At 42.6% G+C, this 24,254-nt stretch overlaps 1 protein-coding gene across 9 annotated transcripts in view; it reads right to left on the bottom strand.

Annotated features, from left to right (window-relative positions):
• Positions 1–24,254, bottom strand: part of AFF1 (ALF transcription elongation factor 1) — a 196,998-nt gene that overhangs the window by 130,329 nt on the left and 42,415 nt on the right. For 2 of the 9 annotated variants that reach the window (XM_070372663.1, XM_070372664.1), the window contains exon 1: positions 10,616–10,786. The exons of the other annotated variants lie outside the window; for them this stretch is intronic. In XM_070372663.1, the coding sequence (XP_070228764.1) occupies positions 10,616–10,632 (17 nt within the window). In that variant the 5' untranslated portion in view covers positions 10,633–10,786. Of the gene's footprint in view, positions 1–10,615; positions 10,787–24,254 lie in introns of those variants that run through there. 9 annotated transcript variants of the gene reach the window in all.

Below are 24,254 nucleotides of genomic sequence, written 5' to 3'. Positions count from 1 at the left end.
AGTCCCTTGAACTGCAAGGAGATCCAACCAGTCCATCCTAAAGGAGATCAGTCCTGAATATTCATAGGAAGGACTGATGCTGAAGCTGAAACTTCAATACTTTAGTCATCTAATGTGAAGAGCTGACTCACTGGAAAAGACCCTGATGCTGGGAAAGACTGAAGGCAGGAAGAGAAGGGGACAACAGAGGATGAGATGGTTGGATGGCATCACCAACTCAATGGACATGAGTTTGACCAAACTCCAGGAGTTGGTGATGGACAGGGAAGCCTGGCGTGCTGCAGTCCATGGGGTCGCAAAGAGTTGGACACTACTGAGCGACTGAACTGAAACATTCCTTGATAAGTTTCTTTTACAAATAGCCCAATCAATTTAAGAAATACCAAAGGGATTTCTTTATAGAAAAAAAAAGTTGTGGTTTTAAGTCATATATAAATTTTAAACATTTCCTAATAATCAAATGAAAAACTGATCACATCTCAGAACCACTACTTTCACAGCCACAACCACAACAGACCATGAAGATAGTACATAACTCACAAAAAATTGAATGAATGGGCTATGGGTGAGCATATATTTTGAAAATCAGTTTGGTGGTTTCTCCAAAAAGTTAAGCACAACACTGTCATAAGACCCAAAAATTCCACTCCTAAACAAGAAAAACAATCTACACAAAGGACCTGCAAATATTCAGAGCAGCATTATTCAAGTACCCCTCCCCCACCAAAAAACAAAAAAAGGCAAAACACCGCAAACAGCAAGTCTATCCTATCCACACAATGGAATGAATCACGCAGCAAGGACAGAGCTCCTGACACCCGCTATGCCACAGAGAAGCTTCAAAAAATTCCATGAGTGAAAAAAAGCCAGGTGCAAAAAAAGCCAAGGTTCCATGCACGTGAAGCACCCACAAAAGCCAAACGTAAACTCAGACAAAAAGTGGATTAATGGTTGGATGGGGCATGAGGGGAGATAAAATGTTCTAAAATTGATTAATGGAGATAATTGCATTATTCAGTAAAGGAACTAAAAATCGCTTGAAAAGGCCAACTTTTAAGATCTGCATTATATGCCTCAAAATGGTAAAGAGAGAGGGGGGAAAAAAACCTTGGGCTGGGAAGAAGCATCCATAAAATGAGAAGTAACGTGGACATAAAAGATCTGGGTGACAGTGAACATGTCTTGATTAAAGCTAACCCCTATCCATTTGTAAAAAAAAAAAAAAAAAACTTACTTACGATACCCAGAAGACCAAAAGGAGTGGAGAAGCTTCTACTTTGGTCTTTAAAATAATAGATAATACCATTAGCTTAGGGGTTTCACCACAGAATTATGGGTAACCTCAAATAGAAACCAAGTTTCATTCTAGGCTAATCATGATAACTGTCAAGACTTTTAAAAGCCCACAAATTAAACTCACGTGAAGTAAATCTAATGATTTCCACTTAATCCTCAGAAAAACAGGACTGTTAAAATATGTTTGTAAGATGTTTGTAATAGGTCCCTGTCATGAGGGTTAAAACAAAACTCCTACATTACCAGCAATATGATAGAAATTATCAAATTCAATCTTTTATGACTTTCCATCTAGAGCTTTTTGTCTTCCAGGCGGTTTCAACTCAAAAACAAAAATTAAGTTTAACTGGTTTACTCTGAAGTTTACTGAAACCAAGTGACACAGACCACACTGCTTATTCGTCTCTACATCTTCAGGTAGCAGAGCCTCATTGTGAAACATACTGGGTTTCCTCCTACCCTTTAAGTATCCTAATGTTTGTAAATGTTGCTGCCTGATTTTTTCCATGTGGTACAAAGTTTGTATTCACACAGCCTTTTTTTTTTTTCCAATGGAGCACTAGCACAAGTATGCCTGACTCTAAGAGGGAGTTGAGAGAGAAAGGCAGATATACAGACTATAAAAGAATAACAGAAAAATGTAATTACTAAAAATGTAAAGGTTATGTGAAAATTACTCAGAAAAAAAACATAAAATGAGAGTTTTAGCTCCTGTTTTACAGTCTAGAACTTTGAATCAATAAGTATTTTTAATCAAAAAAACAAAACCAAAATCCTATTTTCAAATGGTCTATTAACTCAGCAAGAAGCTATTTTCCTTTAAAAAAAAAAATAAATAAAACCTTAAAATCCTAAGATCATGAACTCAAATTTTTATCAGTGTTTTAGTAGCTAAAGTTACCACCTTACTAGGCAGGTCATCTCACTTAGAAATACTGAAGGTAAAAAAACATATATATTATTTTGTCAATCATGAGACAAAAATATATAACGCCTACAAAGCTGGATAGGAGACAGGTTTCATACTTTCACACAAAACAATGGGAACTGGTTAATTTTATACCACTTTCCATAAATTCACATCCCAAGAAAATCAGGTACACCTGTATTTTTAAAGCAAAGAGAATGGGGAGAGGAAAATCATTTAGCAAGTTACCCAGATGCATAGCTACCCAGGATGAAAGCCACAGGACAGTCTCAGCTCTTGCACCACCAGCAAAACATATGCCCCACATCAAAATTTAATTACACTGCACAACACTTTGTGAATTCAGCTTCATATTTTTATCGACTGCTCTGCTTTTGACAGGACAGTTTCCTGAAGGAAAGTTCCAAGAATTGAAAAGTTCCAACACCCACATACCAGAAAGCGTTTCCTGAATTTTGTTACAGGAACTGACTTCTGCTGTAATTTTAACATTTACTTTCCAGAGGAGTTTCATTTAAAAATTTTTGTTGCAGATTCTTTGCTCAACACCTAGACAATGCTCTTGCTTAAAAGGGTTGGGGGGGGGGTGGTGGAGAAAAAACAAACTTTTATTTCAATTTCAAAAGTTGGGATGTGATTGACTGACTCACTTGTACAACTGACTCAGTTGTAACTTTTTCCCTGGGACCAAAAACAACTGCCACCTGACAGGGGACGGGGGTGGGGGCGTGGAGTTAGCAATTTTGGGAGGGAGCCCAGAGTAGACATGAAAGGGTTGATTAGGTAACCAGGTCCTTAAGAAGTAATTCTTGGGAAAGCTCGGCTTGAGCAAACGTTGGAGGTTGCTTCTTGGTATCTCCCTTTTTGTGTTTTAAATATAGGTGCATTTGGACATTTGAACTAGTAGAGTTTGTAACTGATACGTAAATTTATAAAAGTAGACATCTTCCTTCTGTACCAACCTCTAGTCTATTTCAATGGTGGGGAGGAGGAACACGTGCACCGATGAACATATATTAAATCAGAATGTAATGGCATTGCATGATATAGTTTATATGACACTGTATCTCTCTCACACACACCTGATTTCACCAAGAGTGGTAGGTGGCCCTCTGGCCTCAGACCCAGCAGGGCTCCTCTACCCAAGCTCAACCCTGGACCTACCCACTAGGAATCTCTGGGTGGGGATGGGGGGAGTGTAGAATCTGCGTGTTCAGAAGCTCTCGTGGTGCTTCTTGTGTCTAGTCTGGTTTGAGAACCTTGAGCTTAATATAACCACCCTGCTCCTAAAATATTCCTTCACTTTTATTTGTTTCATTGCCCAATTGAGTGGTAAGCAATACTGGAAAGAAAGGCAAGATCCTTTGTGGGTAAAACACCGGCAAGCCAGTAGTGACTCAAGAATCATCTCCTGAACTCTCCCCGGCCCACCCAAACAAAGGATCAAGTGGCCCACAGGCCTCCAGGGGTTCACCATCACATGAGCCATGGGGGAGGAAGGACAATCCTTGGTACTTTCAGGACGTGGGGGAACTGTGGGTGTCCCTCTGGAAATACGACACCTAATCCCCAAATCAAGACAATTTAGCTGTCAATAGAAATACAATCTATTTCCCCCTTCTGTTTGCTGCAGTTCCCTTTTGACAAGATGTCACTACTGGGATTTCCTCTTAATATATTAAATCTGACATCAAATCACTGCTTTGAGTAACAGCCTTAAGAACCTGACAGGAGTTCCAATCTGGTTAAATTAAAAGAGAAGCCAATAAACCAATGCAAGAAAACAACAGACGTTCACCAGAGAAAAAGACTCGCAGGATATTAAGTCGGCTGGCTTTGTGGCCCTCAGGTTAAGCTTTAACTTGCTATGGGTAGATAGGAAAAGGGGAAAGTTTGCACAGGGGCGGGATTCTCAACACTGATCGCTGCCAAGACACAAAAAGTCAGTGCTGGGATGGTTATTAAAGTTAATTTTTACTTTTGGGTCTCCAAGGGCATTAACACCAAAAGTTATAAATCTTATCCACCCCCCTCCCCCAGGGCCTAAAGCTAAACGTCATCTGCTACAGACATACTCGAGCAACATATTATTTTGTGTTCTACTTGCTGTTTTATTTTGAGCAAAGGAACACATTTACATTCATACACAAATGAATGAAGGGGGATTTTCTTTGTGGCACGGTGGATCAGAATATGCCTGCCAAAGCAGGGGACATGGGTTCGATACCTGCCATGGGAAGATCCCACATTCTGCGGAGCCTGCAGCTGCAACCACTGAAACCTGCTGCCTAGAGTCCGTGCTCCACACCTAGCGAGCAGCCCCTGCTTGCTGCCAAGTAGAGAAAGCCTGCACACAGCAACGAAGACCCAGCACAGCCAGAAATAAATAACTTTTTAAAAATAAAATGAAGAACATCTGAAGCAAAGCTAAAATACTACAATCTGGCTCCCCCCAGTTTTTTTTTTCACTGAAGGAAAAAGGATAGGTAACCATTTAAGCTGTAAAAGTTATGCACCCAACCCGTATCAATAAAATGAACCAAAACAGAGAGGTAATGACACCCAAGCTTGGTATGTTTGTACTTCTGAGCCAAGAAAAGTTGTCCTCAGGGTGCCCGACTGTATTTCCAACTGGTACGGAAAGTAAAGTCAGAATACACTGTAGTTGGTAGGCCTTTCTCACCACCATGTCACGTACAGGACTTCCCCTTTCAGAGGACAGATTTTGGAAATACATTTATCGTCCTATCTCAGGAAGAAAATGAAATGGAGAACTTAGCTAACGGAAAACTAAGTTTAGATATTTAGAAGCAATCAAGTTGTGTGTTACAACTCAAAGCAGTTATGAAACTAACCAGCTTTATAATTCCTCCATTTTACAACTATTAAGTAAATACGTAGATTCCCATGCTCAAAACAAGGGACAGCACCCAGATAAGGGTGATCTCTCTTATTGATGATTAAGATAATGAATATATTTGATATTTAAGTTGCTTAAATGAAGCATTCACTGAATTGCATTTTCAAAATAGTATAGAACCAGTTAGTGAACACCTTTTCATGGTACAGTATGGAATCCCCTAACTCTCGTGAGACCGCTTGAGTCCATTTTGCCAAAGAAGATCCCCATAAATCAGATGATTAAAAAAAAAGACTCAATTCTCCTACGACCTTCATCATGGTAGAACCTGACGTCTGAGCCAGGAAGCTCAGTTGGGCTCTCAGGATGAACTAGAAGGAAATCACTTAAGGGACCTGTCTGTTTCTCTTCTGTCCAGGACACAGTTTACAATGGTGTCATGAGGGAAAAAATGAAGGCGTTCACTGGGGCAAAATACTGCATAAATTATTTCCCTCTTGAAATCACTTCCTTGAACTGCACTTTCCAAAACACCATTCTTCTTTGATATTTGCTCATATTTAATCAGAGTTTTTTTGCTTTCATGAATTTTCTTCCAAGGCAATCTTTATAAAGCTCATAAATCGGGGGTGGGGGCAGAGGATGGGGCAAAACTGGTTCCATACCAGTTTAAGGGCCCTGCCTTTTGCAAGGGAAAACTTTCCCCACCAGAGTCAGAGATCCACCAAAAACCAGCTTCATAATAATCTTGGGAACAATCTGACTTTCCTCTGTTTTTTTTTTTTTTTAAAACGTCATTAACTTTAGGCAAATTCAAACAAAAAACCTGTGGGAGAGTTCACTAAACCTAATTTCCTTTTGCAGTTTGTCTGAAAACTTTTTTTTTTTTTTTGAGATGCTCTCAGCCACTAAAGAAACAAGTTCAACCCCCTCCCCCATCTCACTGGAGCACCCCAGCCCACCCTACCCTGGAGGTGGGGGCGGGGAGGACAGACCAGGGCTTCTCAGGTAGCACAAGGTGCATTTAAAACCAGTTAATCCCTACCGGTAGTTGAAGATACATATATATTCCTTTCTAATATTCAGGGACTGCTTCAATGAAAGGGTTAGCAGAGATGAATCAGACAAAGCCCTCTTTTCTCTTTTACCCATCAACACATTCCTCAATATAAGGCAAGCTAATCCTCATAGAAAAGGATAGATCTACAAACTGATAGGATTTTATACCTTCCCCTACCCATCATAGGGTTTACCAGTCCACAAAAGATGGTCGGCCAGGCTATATAGATCTATGAAAACAGTTTCTAAGAGCTTTAGGTCAGAGTTTGGAAACTAAAGCCATAGTCTGTAACTATTTCACATTAAAGGAAGCAAGTTTGTTACAATTCTCACAGGAAGTATCATTAATGTATCTGCTCTGCTTACAGATTCCCAAGAACTGCACACACTGATCTGAGAGAGGAGGCATAGAGTATGCTCTGCTTTAACAACCTTGTACTTTTAAGTAACTGCCTTTCTCCACAATTCTGAAAAGGCAAACCATATATTTGACGTTCTCAAAATACTGACCCCAAATCTAATTTTTAAAACTTAGGCAACTGACCTTTCATTCAGTAAATGTCTTCCATATCTAGCAGAAGACATAACACAAAGCAAAACAAAACAATCAATTTAGTACTTTCTGCTTTAAAGTGAAGGAGAGGATTATGCAACCTTAACTGATGAAAGTTCACAAGCCAGAAGATACTTAAGTAGTCTCTCCTTTGTTCAAAGTACTTCTAGCTTATGCAGGGGACACTAAAAATATGAGACAGTATCTTAAGGAGCTGACTACAGAGAAGAAATATACATGAAAAATTAGTCACACACCATCCAGTGCTACAAAATGCAACTTCATCTAAGTTTCCATCTACCTCTTCTACTCAAAAAAACAACAGAAAACAAATTATTTAAGCAGTGCACAATGAAACTATTGTGGTTAGGACAAGCTGAGCTATTAATGTTTAGATCCAGTGAGTCCAAGATTCTAAATTAATTGTTTCAAAAACCAACGGGTGCGGCAAGTGGCACATGGACAAGATGTCACTGCCCCAGACTGTACATCACAGGTGACGGTTCCTTTGCTATTAGCACTGCTTGGGCAGCGGGGCGCAACTTGAGGGTTTCCAGAAATCCAAGAAGACTTGCAATCTTCTCCATCTGTTCTCTCTCTGGATGTCGGAGAGACACTGTCCCACAAACACAATGTCTAAGTGAGCTTGAACCACATTCCAGCTATAAGTGAAGACAATGTGTATTCATCACTTGTAAAACACAGCCCCAAAAGATACATGCACCCCGATGTTCATAGCAGCACTGTTTACCATAGTCAAGACATAGAAGCAACTTTAAAATCCATCCACAGGGGAATGGATAAAGATGTGGTGTGTGTATATGTATGTACGTACGTGCACGCATGTGTGCTAAGTTGCTTCAGTCGTGTCTGGCTCTTTTCGACCCTGTGGACCAAAGTCTGCTAGTTCTTCTGTCCATGGGACTCTAATGGCAGGAATACTGGAGTGGGCTGCCATGCCCTTCTCCAGAGGATCTTTCCAACCCAGGGATCAAACTCACGTCTCATGTCTCCTGCACTGGAAGCAGGTTCTTTACCACGAGCGCCACCTGGGAAGCCCCTGTGTGTGTATGTATAATGTGTGTGTGTGTGATGGAATGTTACTCAGCCTTTAAAAAGAATGAAATAATGTTATTCACAGTAACATGGATGGAGTCGGACACGACTGAGCGACTGAACTGAACTGATACTGAATGAAGTCAAACAGAAAAAGAAATGATATTGCTTACATGCAGAATCTTTAAAAAAAATACAAATGAACATAAAACAGAAACGGACAACAAACGAACTTATGGTTGGGGTGGGGAAGAATAGTCAGAGAGTTTGGGATTGACACGCACACACTGCTATATTTAAAATGGATAACCAACAAGGACCTACTGTATAGCACAGGGAACTCTGCTCAAAGTTATGTAACAACCTAAATGGGAAAATAATTTGAAAAGAACAGATACATGTATATGCATAACGGAATCACTCTGCCGTACACCTGAAACACAACATTGCTGATCAACTGTACTCCAATATAAAGTTTATAAAAGCAATAAACTACTGGAAAGTTAAATAAATTCTGATGTTCCAGTGTACTGAAACACTGGGAGTTAGACAAAACAGTAATTTTAAAGAGTAAGTAGCAGTTTAGAACAATGCTTATCATATAATATTGCATGAAAACAAAACTCAGATTATATCTGTGATGAATGTAACTAAAATGATTTCTAGACCCTCTGAAGAAGAAATACAAAATAAATAAAACACAGTTATTGATGTGGTAAAAAGAAAGAAGGCTTCCCAGCTGGAAGCTAGTGGTAAAGAACCTGCCTGCCAGTCCAGGAGACCAAGAGATATGGGTTGAGTCAGAAAGATCCCCTGGGGGAGGGCACTGCACCCCCACTCCAGTGTTCTTGCCTGGAAAACTTCAGGGTCAGAGGAGCCTGGCAGCTTACAGTCTATGGGGGTTGCAAAGAGTTGGACACAACTGAGCATGTGAGTGCGTGCTCGCACACACACATAGGAAAGAAAAGAAAATGCACATTTACTACTTGTGAGAGACACTCCCATAAAGCAGACATAATGCAAACAAGACATCATAGCCTTGTGGCTTTGTTCCTAGTTCAAGGGCACCTCTGAAGGCCAGGTAGAAGAGCAGAATGTGTATAGTCTTCCTATTTCAATCACCAGCAAATTGAACAACCATGCTGATAACTCGGATTTCTACATCTTGCAGCAGAGTATTTCTGGCAGAAACTGCTTTTTTGTGCCTTTAGATTGAGGCCCTGCAGCTCCCCTTTTACACCTCATCTCAGCATTAAAGAGGCAGCCTGGAAGTGAGGAAACGCTGCAGGCTGCTCAGGAGTCGGGCACTGCTCCACCTGGGTAACCTCAAGCAAGAAAAGACTGGGCCTCAGTTTCCTGAACAAATGTGAAAAAGAAAAAGTACTTACCTATTTAAGTGACTGCAAAGAGTCAACCAGGTAATCCAATTACAGCTGCTGTGCCTGGCACACAGCCATGTCCAATTTAGCTATTACCTCATTTTACTCTTCATTAGTTTAAGGGCACAGACACTGAAATCACTCACACCTGAGTTCAAATCCCTGCTTTCTAGCTTTGAGCACTGTTAGATGCTATTTAGTTTCTTAATCACAATGTCTTAATCCAAGGTTTTGATGCCCTGGACCCTTCAGGCAGTTTACATTTCAGTCAAGACTAGTAAAAATCAAGATGCAACTGTAGTTTCTCAGCAAAGTTTTCCTACAACACGGCCCCAAGAACCTCCTTCTTAGAAAAACCAATAAAATGGGGGCAGGGGATAAACCACTGAGAGGAGAGGATTAATTATATACAGAGCATATAGGAGACACTCTATAGAGTGAAGTTCTCTTCCTATAAAGTTCTATCTCTTAGGAAAAAAATGTAAACTCATCAAGCCTACCCTTCAACAGGAAAGCATCTATTTCTCTGACATATCTGGGTCTTCAGACCCGACTTGTGTTTAGCCTTGTAAGGTTCCCCCAAATGACTCTACGACCTCAAAAAGCAACTTGAGGAGCCCTCCAATTATTTTAAACGTGACACCAAAGGACTTTCTAATAAAACTGAAAGTTAAAAAAGACGGCATATCTAAGTTCTTAAGCCTCCTTTAGCCCCAACTGCTGTCACTACTAAAATGACAGCCACACAGCAGTCTGAATCTCATAATCACTGACGCCTTGTCATCGCTCTTAAAGGCTCATTTACCAAAAGGAAAAAAAAGAAGAGGTAACAAACCAGGGAAAGTCAGAGCTGGAGGTTCTTACTATAGCGTTCCTCTGACAGCAACTGCTGTTCATTATCCTCTCCCTTCACCAACGCCGGTACATTCCTGGTCTTTGCCTACTCAGCAGATTCACGAAAGCTGTGCCGTTTTATGTGCGATCGTACGTTTTGGCAGTAAAATTTCCAGTTACTTACCTGGCAAATTCTCAACCACCAACCCCCAAGGCGAACTGTTTCGCGTTAATTGATTTCCAAAATGCTGCTCAAGGCATTACCAGAGGGAGCGGGGAAAAATCAGGAGAACCTAAATGAGGTGCACAAAGAAACTAAAGGACGATTTGGGCAAAGGCAGACAGGTTAAGCCAACTTGATCTCCCTGAAAATAATTATGGGGGTTGGGGGGCGGCCAGAGAAGAGAAATCTAACTTGAACCTTAACTTTAACTCGACCCCTCTTCCTGTCCTCTGCAGAAATGGTCTAGTACGTCCTCCAGACTTTTTTTTTTTTTTACTTTTAAATCTGACATAAATAACGATGAGAAAGCAATGACAAAGCTGCTTCCTGCCCGTCTTCTTCACAGTACCCCAACCCTTCCCCTGCAACCTTCCATCCCCCTCGCCACTCACACACATTTGGAAAAGTTTCTCAGTGCCTGCCTTACCTTGACTGGGCTGCCATAATTCAGTCTGTAGAGCTCAAGGTCTGCCGTCCATCAGCGCCTCCAAGACGCGGCCCTCCTGCCGGCGCCGCGCTCACCATTTGCCGGGGCCGGGCGGGGACGATTCCCCAGCGCGACTCCCCGAGGTGACGGGACTACCTGCTCCTGGAGCCCAGCCGTCCTCAGCGCAGCCTCCGGCTCCGAGCGTATTGGCTCGCGCTAATCCTGATAGACATCCGGGCACTGGGGCCTCTGCAGGCGCGCTCCACTCCGGACCGGCCGGGGGAGCGTCGCGTCCGAAGCCGACAGCGACCGCGATCCCTGCGGGCGACTCCGGAGGAAGGGACGCCTCGAGGGCTCCCTCGGCGCCGAGCCCACCAAAGCGCAGCTCCCGCCAAGCGGCGCTGGCACGCCGGCTCGCGTTAGCAGGGTAAAGAAAACCGTCCTTGGGCTCACCTCGAGGTGTCCGAGTTCGCCCGGACACCCCCGCCCACAAAGTTCTGGTGGTACGGCCCGACTCCTTAAAAGGGCAGGGCGCTCGGCCCGGCGAGCCCGAGGCTGCGCCGGGCGGGGGCGCCGAGCTCCGAGCGCCGACGCAGCCCAGCTGGCCCGCTCGCAGCCGAGCCCCGCCTGCAGGCTCCTGGCGACCGCTCTCCTGCCAAGGTTTTAGCAATGTACACACACGGCCGGAACACGCAGTACCCCGACGCTCCGAACTCCAGCCCCGGTTTGAATCGGTGTTGAATATTGGGGCCCCAGAACCTGAAGTGAACTAGGAATTAAAAAACAAAAAACAAAAAACACAGCAGCAGACCAAGTTCTCTACTTTTGATCGTGCCAACGCTTACAGTCAGGAAATGTGTGACTACCGCACACTTGTTAGACTTTGTTGGCTTTCAGTTTTGATTTCGTTTCACTGAAACAAATGTTTACAAAACGCCCTCTCTGTTACTGGACAACATGCAGACACGAAAAGGCAACAGCAACTCGTTTGGCACCGAAAGACGTCATTAAGGAACTGACCAGTTTTTAGAAAATAACTTAGCATGCAAGCCGACAATATATTAAACGCTATAATTACAAACGAAACCGTGTCCTACTGGGGGGACCAGGGAAGGCATTTAAACTCTGCCTAGAGCTAAGCAAGAGACAACGTCGCCAAACAGGAGGAAAGGTGGGCTTCAGCATCTCACTGGAGACCAGCAGCACGCTGTCGGGGGCTGAAAACTTAAATGCATGTCCCCCTGCCGCCTAGAATCATGACGATGTCACAAAACTCGCAGAGCTACTCCAGACTGCATTACTAAGGAGCCATGGACAGAGAAATGTTGACATCTGCCTGAAAACTGCAAGGCTGTGGGGTGGGGGCTGATGGGGTAGGAGGAAGGCACAAAAGCATCTTTATAGTGGTTCTCAAAGTGTGATTCGTGGTCTCCCGGGAGTCCCTGAGACCTTCTCAAAGGTCACAGCTATTTTTAGAATAACACAAAGACACTGTCGTTTTCACTGTGCTGACATTTGCACTGATGGTGCAAAAGCAATTGTGGGGAAACTGCTGGAGCCTTATCACTCAACAAGGCAGTGGCTCTTCACCACACATTAGCAGTTAAAAAAAAAAAGTGTTTACATATATCCTTAATGAAATGACCAGTAGTAGGGATTACTACTTTTATTAAATCTTGACCCTTGCATACAGGTCATTTTAGTGTTCTTCGTGACAAAATGGGAAAGTAGTCATGTATGGATGTAAGGGATAAAGAAGGCTAATCACCAAAAAATTGATGTTTTTGAACTGTGGTGTTGGAGAAGACTCTTGAGAGTTCCTTAGACTACAAGGAGATCAAACCAGTCAATCCTGAAGGAAACCAGTCCTGAATATTCACTGGAAGGACTGAGGCTGAAGCTGGAGCTCCAATACTTTGGCCATCTGATTTGAAGAGTTGACTCATTAGAAAAGACCCTGTCGCTGGGAAAGATTGAAAGCAGGAAGAGAAGGGGACAATAGAGGACAAGATGACTGAGTGGCATCACCATCTCAATAGACATTGAGTTTGAGCCAACTCCTGGAGATGGTGAAAGACAGGGAAGCCTGGCGTGCCACAGTCCATGGCGTCACAGATTCGGACATGACTGAGCAACTGAACTGACTGACTGACTGATCTGTTACCTGGCAGTCATTTTCACAAAAATGAACAAAGTGAGTCTGTTTCTTCCAGGAAAACAACTGACAGTATTTATTGCCAGTGATAAAATTTGAGTTTTGAAGCATCTTGGACAACTTGACACTTGTCATGGTGACCTTGACAGCTTCCCAATACTTAAAGTCGTCCCTGATGAGGTAAGGACAGTAAGGACTGTGGCTTTAGAAGACCTGCCTAACCTAGTGACCAAGATTTTCTAAATAGTACAAAATCATGCATGGGTAAAAGATCCACTGAAAGTGCAGGAAAGACCAATGGATTTTAATATATGAAAGTTTAAAAACAGTTCAATGAAATGACTCCAGATTCTACACTGCAACTAACCTTTAGGAAACTATGATTGTAGAGTTTTGATATAATATCAAAAAAGGTATTAAAGTACTCCTCTTCCTATGTGAGGCTACATTTTCTCATTTTCTTCATAGATTTCAACCAAAATAACACTGCCACACACTGAATTCAGAAACAGATATGAGAATCCAGCTGTCTTCTATTAAGCTAGACAGTAAAGAGATTTGCATACCGCTATTTCTCTTACTAAAGTTTTTAATTTGGGAAATACTTTTGTTTTTCTCAAAAACATTATTTAACAGGTAATGGGTTAGCTGTTAGCCCATCTTTCTCACAGTTATTCTAAATACCAACCATGATCATTTATGCTTTAAACTGGTATCAGACATATAAAAGCAGCAGAAACAATACTGCATAATGGCATTTACTCACAAAATTTCCACTTATCAGTGGCTAGTAATGTAAAATCACCTATATTAAAATTACATTTTCCCCTGTGAATTGTGTTGTTCTATTCCACTAAGGAGGAGGAAATGAAAGAACAGGGCAAATATTCACATGCAAGGAAATATGAAGTCAACAGATCATCAGTACACCTGACATTCCCAGAGCTCTCAAGATCATTTGTAATGTAACTTACTGAGGGTAATTTGAAACTGAAGTGGGATTACACTTGATTTGTAATAGATCTAACAAAACTATAGGAAAGTGCGGGAGAAATGATTCTGGAATTGGATACTGCCTGTGGCTGAAGAAGTAGTGCAGTACACACGTGGGCGTGATTTTCTCCAAGTGTTTTGAAAACACCATTGTATCCAAAATACAGTCTTGTTCAGCAGTGAAAATGAACAAAAGACATTCCTAACCTTTTGGGGGCACAGAATTCCTTGGCTTCCTGATGATACTTGAGGATACAGATCCTTACACACAGTATTTGCTATACTTTGATGTTTAAGGTCCCCGTGCAGCCCACTTAGGGAGGATCGGAGGCTCCATAGACTTCAGGTGAAGAATCCTTGGCCCCTAAGGTTCACTCAAACTGAACCAGCTAATGAACCCAATTTACCTTACAAATAAGGAGTATGTTGTTGTTGTTCAGTTGCTAAGCAAAAGTGTTAGTCATTCAGTCCTGCCCGACTCTTTGCAACCCCATGAACTGTAGCCCTCCAGGCTCCTCTGTCCAAAGGATTTCCCAAGGAAGAATACTAGAGTGGGTAGCCATTCCCTTCTCCAGGGGATGTTCCCAACCCAGGGATCAAACTTGAGTCTCTTACATTACAGACAGATTCTTTACAGTCTGAGCCACCAGGGAAGACCCAGTATGGCATATACTCATAGATACTTACTTCATCCTTTGGGCTATAACCCAGTACTCCACAATGGGTTTTATTGCTCAGATTGTTCTGGCTCTGGCCACTGGAAGCCCTTTCCCATCAGCTCCTGATCCCTTTGACTTGCTTCCATCTGTTTGCCTTTTAAGCACTTCCTTACTTTCTGGTACTATGAGGCTCCAGGCTCACCTTCTGTTTTCTCTGCCATGGCTTTCTCTAGAATCGGCTATTTCCCCCACACATCAGTCTCTTCACCTTACAAGCTACTGCCCAATTTCCTGCCACCACGGCCAAACTTCCTAAACAAACAGTGGTCAGCTTGCTTTGTGATCCCAGCTTCCTCAAAACTCTCCTCTGTGGACTTACATGATACCTCTCTCTCTATTTGGGCGGAACTCATTGTGCTTTATAATTCTTTCTGCTCATACAACCAGGAACCAATATAAGATGCTAGAAAATGTCCCTTATCTCTCAGTCTGTATGATATCTTGGATAAGAACATCAGTGACCCTTCAGAACTGTAACTCCAGCACAAACCTCTTCCCACAAAGCCAAGTTCATTCTTCCCAGCTGCCCCAAAACACTTTCCTGGGTATAAAAAAAGGCACTTTGGGAGGCTGTACCCAAAGGACTATTCACTTAGTGAAACGTATCACCTCAGAAATGCCAAGAGCCACCCATCATTCAAACTGAGCTACTGCTTGGATCTGCAAAGGGTGGTTTCTCTAGACAGGGAGGGGACAGTCTCACCTTCACCAGAGAAGGGATGGGTTGGGGGCGGGGGGCGGGTATTGTTGTTCAGTCGCTAGCTAAGTCTTGTCAGACTCTTTGCAACTCCAGGGACTGCAGCATGCTAGGCTTCCCTGACCTTCCCTATCTACCAGAGTTTGTTCAAACTTATGTCCATTGAATCGGTGATGCTATTTAACCATCTCATCCTCTGCTGCCCTCCTTTCCTCCTGCCTTCAATCTTTCCCAGCATCAGGGTCTTTTCAATGAGTCAGCTTTTTGCATCAGGTGGCCAAAGTATAAAGAGTTTCAGCATCAGGATCAGTCCTTCCAATGAATATTTAGGGTTGATTTCCTTTGGGATTGATGGGTTTGATCTCCTTGCAGTCCAAAGGACTCTCAAGAATCTTCTCTAGCACCACAGTTCAAAAGCGTCAGTTCTTCCGTGCTCTGCCTTCTTTATGGTTAGCTGATTCCATTCTTGGGAATAAAAGCAGAAGGCAGAATTCAGAGAACTTTAAATTAGCAGATTAGGGGGGGATGCAGAAGCATATTCGACCCAGGAGAGAAAAAGCATTTTGGGACTGCTGGTGCTGCTGCTAAGTCACTTTAGTCATGTCCGACTCTGTTTGACTCCATAGACGGCAGCTCACCAGGCTCCCCCGTCCCTGGGATTAGTTGTACAGATTTAATCAGTCTCAAAATGCTTTTTCTCCTCCTGGGTTGAAAATGCTTTCATGCTTCTGTTTTACAAAAATATTTTATGACATGAAAAGATATCATATAAGGTTAAAGAAAAGTTGTTATACAGTGTACTTGTTATGAACCCACTTTTCATCAAAATTGAAAATAAATGTGTGTATTCAAAAGACTGAGTGGGTCTCTGTACCAAAGGCTAGCTACAGGTATGCCTGGCTGGGAAGGATGGAATGGCTTGTCTTATTCTGGGCATTTAAAAATATTCTAAGTATAAAATGAACATTTATCTGTATTGTTATTTATTAACTTATCATTTTTGCAATATAATAATTTATCATTATTGTAGAAAATAAACTATGACGAAATCTTAACTCCAGAAAGGAGACCAAAGGAGATCATCTAATCCACTTCTCCATGCAAGAATGCGCTTTCTCTTCCTAAACTGGCCTGTTTGCATATCTCCAGGGAAAACTTCTTTAAAGAAGGCTGAGGGCCAAAAAAAAAAATGATGCTTTTGAATTGTGGTGCTGGAGAAGACTCTTGAGAGTCCCTTGGACTGCAAGGAGATCAAACCAGTCAATCCTAAAGGAAATCAACCCTGAATATTCATTGGAAGGACATGCTGAAGCTGAAGCTCCAAGACTTTGGCCATCTGATGAAAAGGCCTGACTCACTGGAAAAGACCCTGATGCTGGCAGAAGCTGAAGGCAAAAGGAGAAGGGGGTGGCAGAGGCTGAGATGGCTAGAGAGCAACACCAACTCAATGGACATGAATCTGAGCAAACTCCAGGAGCTGGTGATGGACAGGGAAACCTGGCGTACTGCAGTCCATGGGGTCAAGAGTCGGACGCAATTGAGCAACTGAACTGAAAACCCAGTCTGCTGAGTCTTTGCCTTGTACCTGATATGTTTATTCATTTATCTTAATTACGGATGTGGTTGGGCTGAAGTTCTACCAGCTCGTTCTGTCTTCCATTTGTTTCGCTGGGTTCCTCTGCTACTCCAGGCCTGCATTCCTTTGCTAACCTTCAGGCCCCACCCAACCTACAGAAGCAGAAACTCCGTGGGTGTGGTCCAACAAGCCCTCGAGGTGATTCTGTTTCACACTCAAGTTTAGATACCACTGCTCTGTGGCCAACAGTATGCATCCTTAACTTACCAACTTATATTTAATGAGTCAATACTGTACCAATTCGCTGAGTCTTCCATCATCTGATTCCTATTGGAAATCTGAAATAACCATAATGTCTTTCATTCTTTCTAGAACATCTACCATTCTCTTCGTTCAGGTTCTTCATACCTCATCATGCTTTTTCAATAGCTTGCTGCTGCTGCTGCTGCTAAGTCGCTTCAGTTGTGTCCGACTCTGTGCGACCCCATAGACGGCAGCCCAACAGGCTCCCCCATCCCTGCCTTTCTCCAGGAAAGGATACTGGAGTGGGTTACCATTTCCTTCTCCAATGCATGAAAGTGAAAAGTGAAAGTGAAGTTGCTCAGTCGTGTCCGACTCTTAGTGACCCCATGGACTGCAGCCTACCAGGCTCCTCCATCCATGGGATTTTCCAGGCAAGAGTACTGGGGTGGGGTGCCATTGAAAGTATTTCCTTAGACAAGTCTCTCTCCCCACTTAGCCTTCAGTCCCACTGCAAGAATACATTGTTCCTAAAATACATATCAGATGTTACTCTCTCACCAAATTAAAGAAAGGAAAAAAAAAAAAAAAAGAAACAATATATCTTCCCTGCCTTAGAGCTGAAGAATAAACTTGTTACAGGGGTATCTAATACCCTTCCCAATTTGGCCCAACATCAGTAGCTTGCTTTCTCATCCACCAACCACCCTCAGTACCCTCCCCACCCTATTACTACAAGAGCCCTCCAGCCAGATACTTTTCCTGTATTTCCTCTTCATTGGAATGCCCCTTCCCTCTTCCCCAATTGGAGACACCCTGTGCTGGTGGTTTAGTCACTAAGTCGTGTTCGACTCTTGCGACTCCCCAAGGACTTGTAGGCCGCCAGGCTCCTCTGTCCGTGGCATTTTCCAGGCAAGGATACTGGAGTGGGTCTCCATTTCCTCCTCCAGGGTAATATCCTGACCCAGGGATTGAACCCAGGTCTCCTGCATTGCAGGCAGATTCTTTACTGACTGAGCCACCAGGGAACAAATGAAACCAAGGCAGTTCTTCTCAGAAGACTTCTCTGATATCTTAGTCACACCCTTTACCTACTAAAACCTCTTAACTCTCAGGTCTATCAAGTCATGAGGCTGGATGGGATTAAAGGGAATGTCTGTTTGTTTATGGGAAAGGCAGACAGAAGATAATGCAGATAATTAAGGAACAAAACTGTGAAGAACTCTGCTGGAGGGGTAGAAGGCAAGAATTCCTCCTGCCTCTGAATGCCCCCCACACAGCCATTCTGAAGCACTCTCTCATCATGCAGTCACTGGACTCTGACCTGGCTCCACCAACGAAGCAACTAGAGACCAATGAATTATTTTCAACATTTCTGAAAGTCCAAAGGAAATCACATATTTGCCCATGGAAAGTGTGTGAATGACTACTCTGCTCTGGGCTTTTCTGGAGCTCATGCCAACTGAGTGTGGCAACACCGATTGTTAGCTGATCCGGAAGTCCAGCTGACAACTGTATGTGGTTGGACTGATTTAAAAATAGAAAAACAAACAAAATTGTTTTAAATGGAGTTTGCTTGGTAGAGGGACTCTTTCAAAACATGAGATTCAAAGGAAAAGGGGATAAATTGAGGAAAAAAAAAAAAAAACTCCGACACAGAGGACATCACTTTGAAGGCAGGTACTTCCCCTTGGGGAACAACAGCTTCCCCTTGGCTGTGAAATATGTGCTGTGTTGCTTTATTGCTAAGTGGTGTCTGGCTCCTTGTGGCCTCATGGACTGCAGCCCGCCAGTCTCCTCTATCCATGGGATTTCCCAGGCAAGAACAGTAGAGTATTGAACAGGCGTCTCCTGCATTGGCAAGTGGTTTCTTTTCCGCTGAACCAGTGGGGAACCAATGAAATCAAATCTCCAGACTGGGCAGTGGTTTACAACCTTGGCTACACATCTGAGAGAACTGATCAATCCCTAACACTCAGGCCACATCGCAGGTCAGTTAATCTCTGGAGGGGGACCCATGCATCTGTATTTCTTAAAATGTCCTCGGGTAATTTAATGTGCAGTCACATTTGAGAATCTCTGCTTTTGAGCCTTGATGAGCCTTGATCCTCTGAGTGAGGGCCACAGAGTCAAGACTTGCAGCGCCCTGCATGCGATACGTGTTAGAAATGCAAACTCTTAGGTTCCATCCCAGATCTACCAAACCAGCATCTGCATTTTAGTAAAATCCCTAGTGATCTGTAAGCCCATTAAGGTCTGAGAAACATTGCCTTATAAAATATAGAACATTTAAGACTTGCCTAACCCAGCAGTATTTACAGTTGCCAAGATATGGGAGCAACCTAAGTGTCAATCAACAGCTAACTAGATAAAGAGCATGTCTAGTATACGTATACAATGGAATACTACTGAGCCATCAAACATGAAAGTTTGCTGCTTGGAGCAACATGAGTGGACTTGGTGGGCATTATGCTAAGTGAAGTAAGTCAGAGCAAGACAAATACTGTACAAGAGCACTTACACAGAGAATCTAAAAATTACAACAAACTAGTGAATAGAACCAAAAGGAAACAGACTCACAGATGCAGAGAACAAGCTAGTGGTTACTAGTGGGGACAAGGTGGAGGAGAGGGGCAATTAGGAGTAGAGGATTAAGAAGTACAAACTATTATGTGTAAAATAAGCTACCAGGGGGACTTCCCTGGTGGTCCAGTGGCTAAGACTTCACGCAGAAGGCCCAGGTTCAATCCCTGGTCAGGGAACTAGATCCTATATGTTGCAAATAAGAATTCACATGTCGCAACAAAGATCCTTCATGCTGCAACTAAGACCTGGTGGAGCCAAACAAATGATAACTTTTTTTTTAATAAGCTACAAGGATATATCATAAAACACAAGAACAGCCAATATTTTATGATAACTATAAGCTCAAATGTTGAGTATAACCTTTAAAAATCATGAATCACTTTATTGTACACCTGTAAGATATAATATTGTACATTAACTATACTTTAAAAATATATTCGTATTCATTTAAACCATGTTAAAGTATTAAGGTATCATCAAATTAGAATATCTTTCTTAAAGTAACTGACTAATTGGATTTACAAATAAAATAATAAATAAATGGAAAACTCAGCAACAACAAAATGAATTGCTTAACCTCTCAAAGACAAGTGACTGATATTCCCTTGACCTTCGGTCTAAAGCATGAATCTCTAAACAATGTTTTGCAACAGTCCTCTTTGTTGCTGGAGCCTTTACCACCCCTTCAAACTACTCTCAAATTTTCCTGATTACATGCAAGAAAAGGGGAAGATGTAAGAACTGGAAGAAAGAGGCTATTTCCCAGTCTTTCTTTGAGGGGCTGTTTTTTCCTTTTGTGAGGGGGAAAAAAGTTACATACACAGACAAGCCACAATGATCAGTAAATTGCAGCTTTCAAGTTACAGTAAGATCTGATCTCTCCATACATAAAAGAGATTACGTCAACTGATGACATTTCTTATGATACCCAGGCCTGTTCTAAATGTGTTCTTTTTATCCTCAGCAAATGTTTAAATTCCACCAACTCAAAATCTAATTTGGGGTACCAATTTTACTTTCCACTTGAGGATGGAGGATTTCCTCCCCAAAGTCAGGGAAGTTTTATTTGAGGTTTATTTACCATGAGCTCTGTCTCCTACATGGGCTTCCCTGGTGGCTCAAACAGTAAAGAATCCGCCTGCAATGCAGAACATCTGGGTTTGATCCCTGGGACAGGAAGATCCCCTGGAGAAGGGAATGGCAACTCACTCCAGTATTCCTGCCTGGAGAATTCCATGGGGTCACAAAGAGTCAGACACGACTGAACTAGGTCACAGGCAAAACGGAAAAATTAAGATGAAATCAAATCAACATTTATTAAGCACATGTAACATCCAAAGTCCTATGCAACCCTATAAAAGAGGTTTTTGGGGTTATAATACTTGTCTTTTAAGAGCTTACTATAACCAACAGAAAGAGCTGCTCCATTTTCTAAGTTCTAATTATCTTGAAAATCCAGTTGACTCTTGAACAACTCAGGGATTAGAGGCACCCTTCCCCCTTTGCAGAAATACCATGTACCACTTAATAGTGCGCCCTCCATACCTGAGGTTCCTCCGTATCTGAGATTCCACATCTGCAGATTCAACCAACCTGGGATTCTGCAGTGCTACAGTACACACTTATTGTCAATAATCCCAATACAAGTAGACTTGAACAGTCCAAACCCATATGTTCAAGGGTCAACTGTAAAACAAATCTAAAGAACAAAAAGTTGATTCATAACAAATTAAACCTTTACCTAATCACGGACCTATAAGTTATTGAGCTAATTCAATAGTTTTAAGCATAAGGATGGATTCATTAAAGAGAAAACCACAGCCCTGAGAGTTTCCTAACCATCCAGTGGTTAGGACTCAGCATTTTAACTGCCAGGTCCCAGGTTCAATGGCTGATCAGGGAACTAAGATCCCACAGGCTGGGCAGTGTAGCCAAATAAAAAAAAAAGAAAGAAAATTACAGTAATTTTAGTTTACAGTATTGCCTATGTTCTCAGAAAGGAAAGGTCAAGTTGAGAACTCTGAGTTGGGAAGCTGTGAGTGCCCTGGACACCCCAAAGCCACTGGCCTCATGCCTTCAAATGCTTAACAACTTAATAGGCTTAACCCTTTTCACTTGGAAATTCACAGAAAAATGACTTTCACCCAAATATGAAAGTATTTCTCAGTACGTGTATTTGAGACACATGCTTGGCCACAGTGAAAAGCAAGATACTGGGAATCATTTTGTTAGTGATATGAATGGCCAGTGTTTGCTGATTGCCCACAGTATGTCTGGCCCTGCTCTAAGTGCTCTGCTGATATTAAATTAATTCCCACCACAAGCTGTTAAGCCAAGTACAGTATTACCATCCTGCTCTGCTGCTGCTGCTAAGTCACTTCAGTCGTGTCCGACTCTGTGCGACCCCATAGACGGCAGCCCACCAGGTTCCCCTGTCCCTGGGATTCTCCAGTCAAGAACACTGGAGTGGGTTGCCATTTCCTTCTCCAACGCATGAAAGTCAAGTCGCCCAGTCGTGTCCAACTCTTAGTGACCCCATGGACTGCAGCCTACCAGGCTCCTCCATCCATGGGATTTTCCAGGCAAGAGTACTGGAGTGGGTTGCCATTGCCTGCTCTACAGGTAAAGAAAGTGAAGTTCAAGAAGTCGGGTGATTTTCTCTAAGTCATGCAGCTGTAAGTGGTGGGACTGAGCTGTGACCCTAGCACCCTGGCCCCAGGGTTCCATTCTCAATCACCGTACCCTGCAACCTCTCCAGAGAAGCTACCATTACCCTCTCGAGGAAACAGTCATAGGATGACTTTTGCAGTCTTTAAGGAAATCATTTTTCCTGCCATCTAGCTGTGTTTCATCACACTCACTCCCAAATTTGACTTCTGAGCCCAGCTGGACAGCTTCTGCAAAAGGCAAATGGTCATTTATTATCATGGTTGGTCAGTCTGGTTTCCTTTAGGAGTATTTGGGGTTGAAATTCAATGTCTGGGACCAGAACATCTGTCATTTTTCTATGACTATTTACAAAAAGCAATTGGAAGTAAACACGGAACTCCAGTTCCATGTTTTTTTACCTGATATTTCAGGTACCATGAACATTAAAGTCCCCAATGAGAACTCACAAGTCACACTGAAGAGTCATTTTCACCCTTCAGAAAAACAAGGTGGTGGAAAGTCTGCAGAGCTGCAAATTAATATGACCAAGCCTGGGCAGGGGTGGTGGCGAGGGGGAGTAATAATTATTCATCTAGGCTCACATGCGACCCCATGGACTGTAACCCACCCAGTTCCTCTGTGCATTGGATTCTCCAGGCAAGAACACTGGAATGGGTTGCCTTTCCCTTCTCCAGGGGATCTTCCTGACCCAGGGATTGGAACTTTGTCTCCTGAGACTCCTACATTGGCAGTTCAATTCTTTACCACTGAGCTACCTGGAAAGCCCAGTGTCATCTAGGACAACCTTTTCTGAACAGAAAGTGGTTTTAGAATAAAAGCTAACTTGGCTGAGATAATTTCAACTAACGGCAATTCTCTCCCTCCCTTTAACAAACATATTATTGCAAGGGGCCGTACAGGTAGGCTGGAGCTTTCCAAGAACCTCATATAAGTGGATCACAGCTGAGAGACCAAGATAAAATAATTAACAAAAAACTATTTTTCTACTCAAACAATTTTTCTAATACTCATACATTTATTTATCAGAGTTGAATCAAGTTCCTGGGAAATACTCTTTCTGGCCAGACTCTTATTGCATACATGCAATGTAATACTTAAGCCAGAGTTTTTCAATAAACTTTGATGACGTCTATAGCATGTTACCCAAGATATCTTTGGCAAGCACCTCCCTGGTCTATGCACCCCTGGTACCTAGCAGTTGGTGGCTAGTTGTTCCTGGAGGGCACCCTCTGTGTGGGCAGTCTGAAACTGCTCTTGGGGAACCTGGGGTTTCCAGAACTTGTGTTGTAAGCTCTGGCACACAGCTCTTGGGAGGTGAATTCCATGGCCCAATGTTTTCTTCACATCTCTTTAATGTTGACAGTCAACCAAGGCTCTTTGGGTATTACCAAAGCAAGGGTTGGAGAGGGAAATGGCAACCCACCCCAGTATTCTTGCCGGGAAAATTCCATGGATGGGGAGCCTGGCAGGCTGCAATCCATGGGATCCAGAAGAGTCGAACACAACTGACTAACTTTCACGTCATTTCAAGGGTGCCATGCCTCCCTACCCTGAAGGGATCCTTGACCAGGAGAAAAGCTCAGAGCAGCTTCCTAGGGTTGATTGATAATTCAGCCCAAGCCGTGGAGTTCCTGCTCCAGCCCATTCCCCCTCCACACTCCCCTCCCACCCCGCCCCCTCGCAAGAGGTACACTGATTAAATAAATTTTGAGTACAAGCAACACCACGGCTTGCACATAATAGTAAAAGATTTGGGGAAGAAAAGTAAAAGATTTGGGGAAGAAAAATCAGTGGGAGTGGCTATTACATAAGGAACAGAGAGAAAACAGAAAAGACATTCAATCCTCTTCCTTATTTCATAGGTAAGAATTCAAGCACCAGAGTTTTCCAGGCTTAAATAGACTTTAATTTGAAGACTTAAACACACACACACATACACAATACTGTTACCCCACCTAAAATGTTTCCTTTAATCTTAATTAATATTTATAAAATTTTCTTTT

This window comes from Bos mutus, chromosome 6, assembly GCF_027580195.1.
Source record: "Bos mutus isolate GX-2022 chromosome 6, NWIPB_WYAK_1.1, whole genome shotgun sequence".
NCBI lineage: Eukaryota > Metazoa > Chordata > Mammalia > Artiodactyla > Bovidae > Bos > Bos mutus.
Note: the sequence above shows the minus strand (reverse complement) of the source record. Positions and strands in the feature narration are given on the sequence as shown.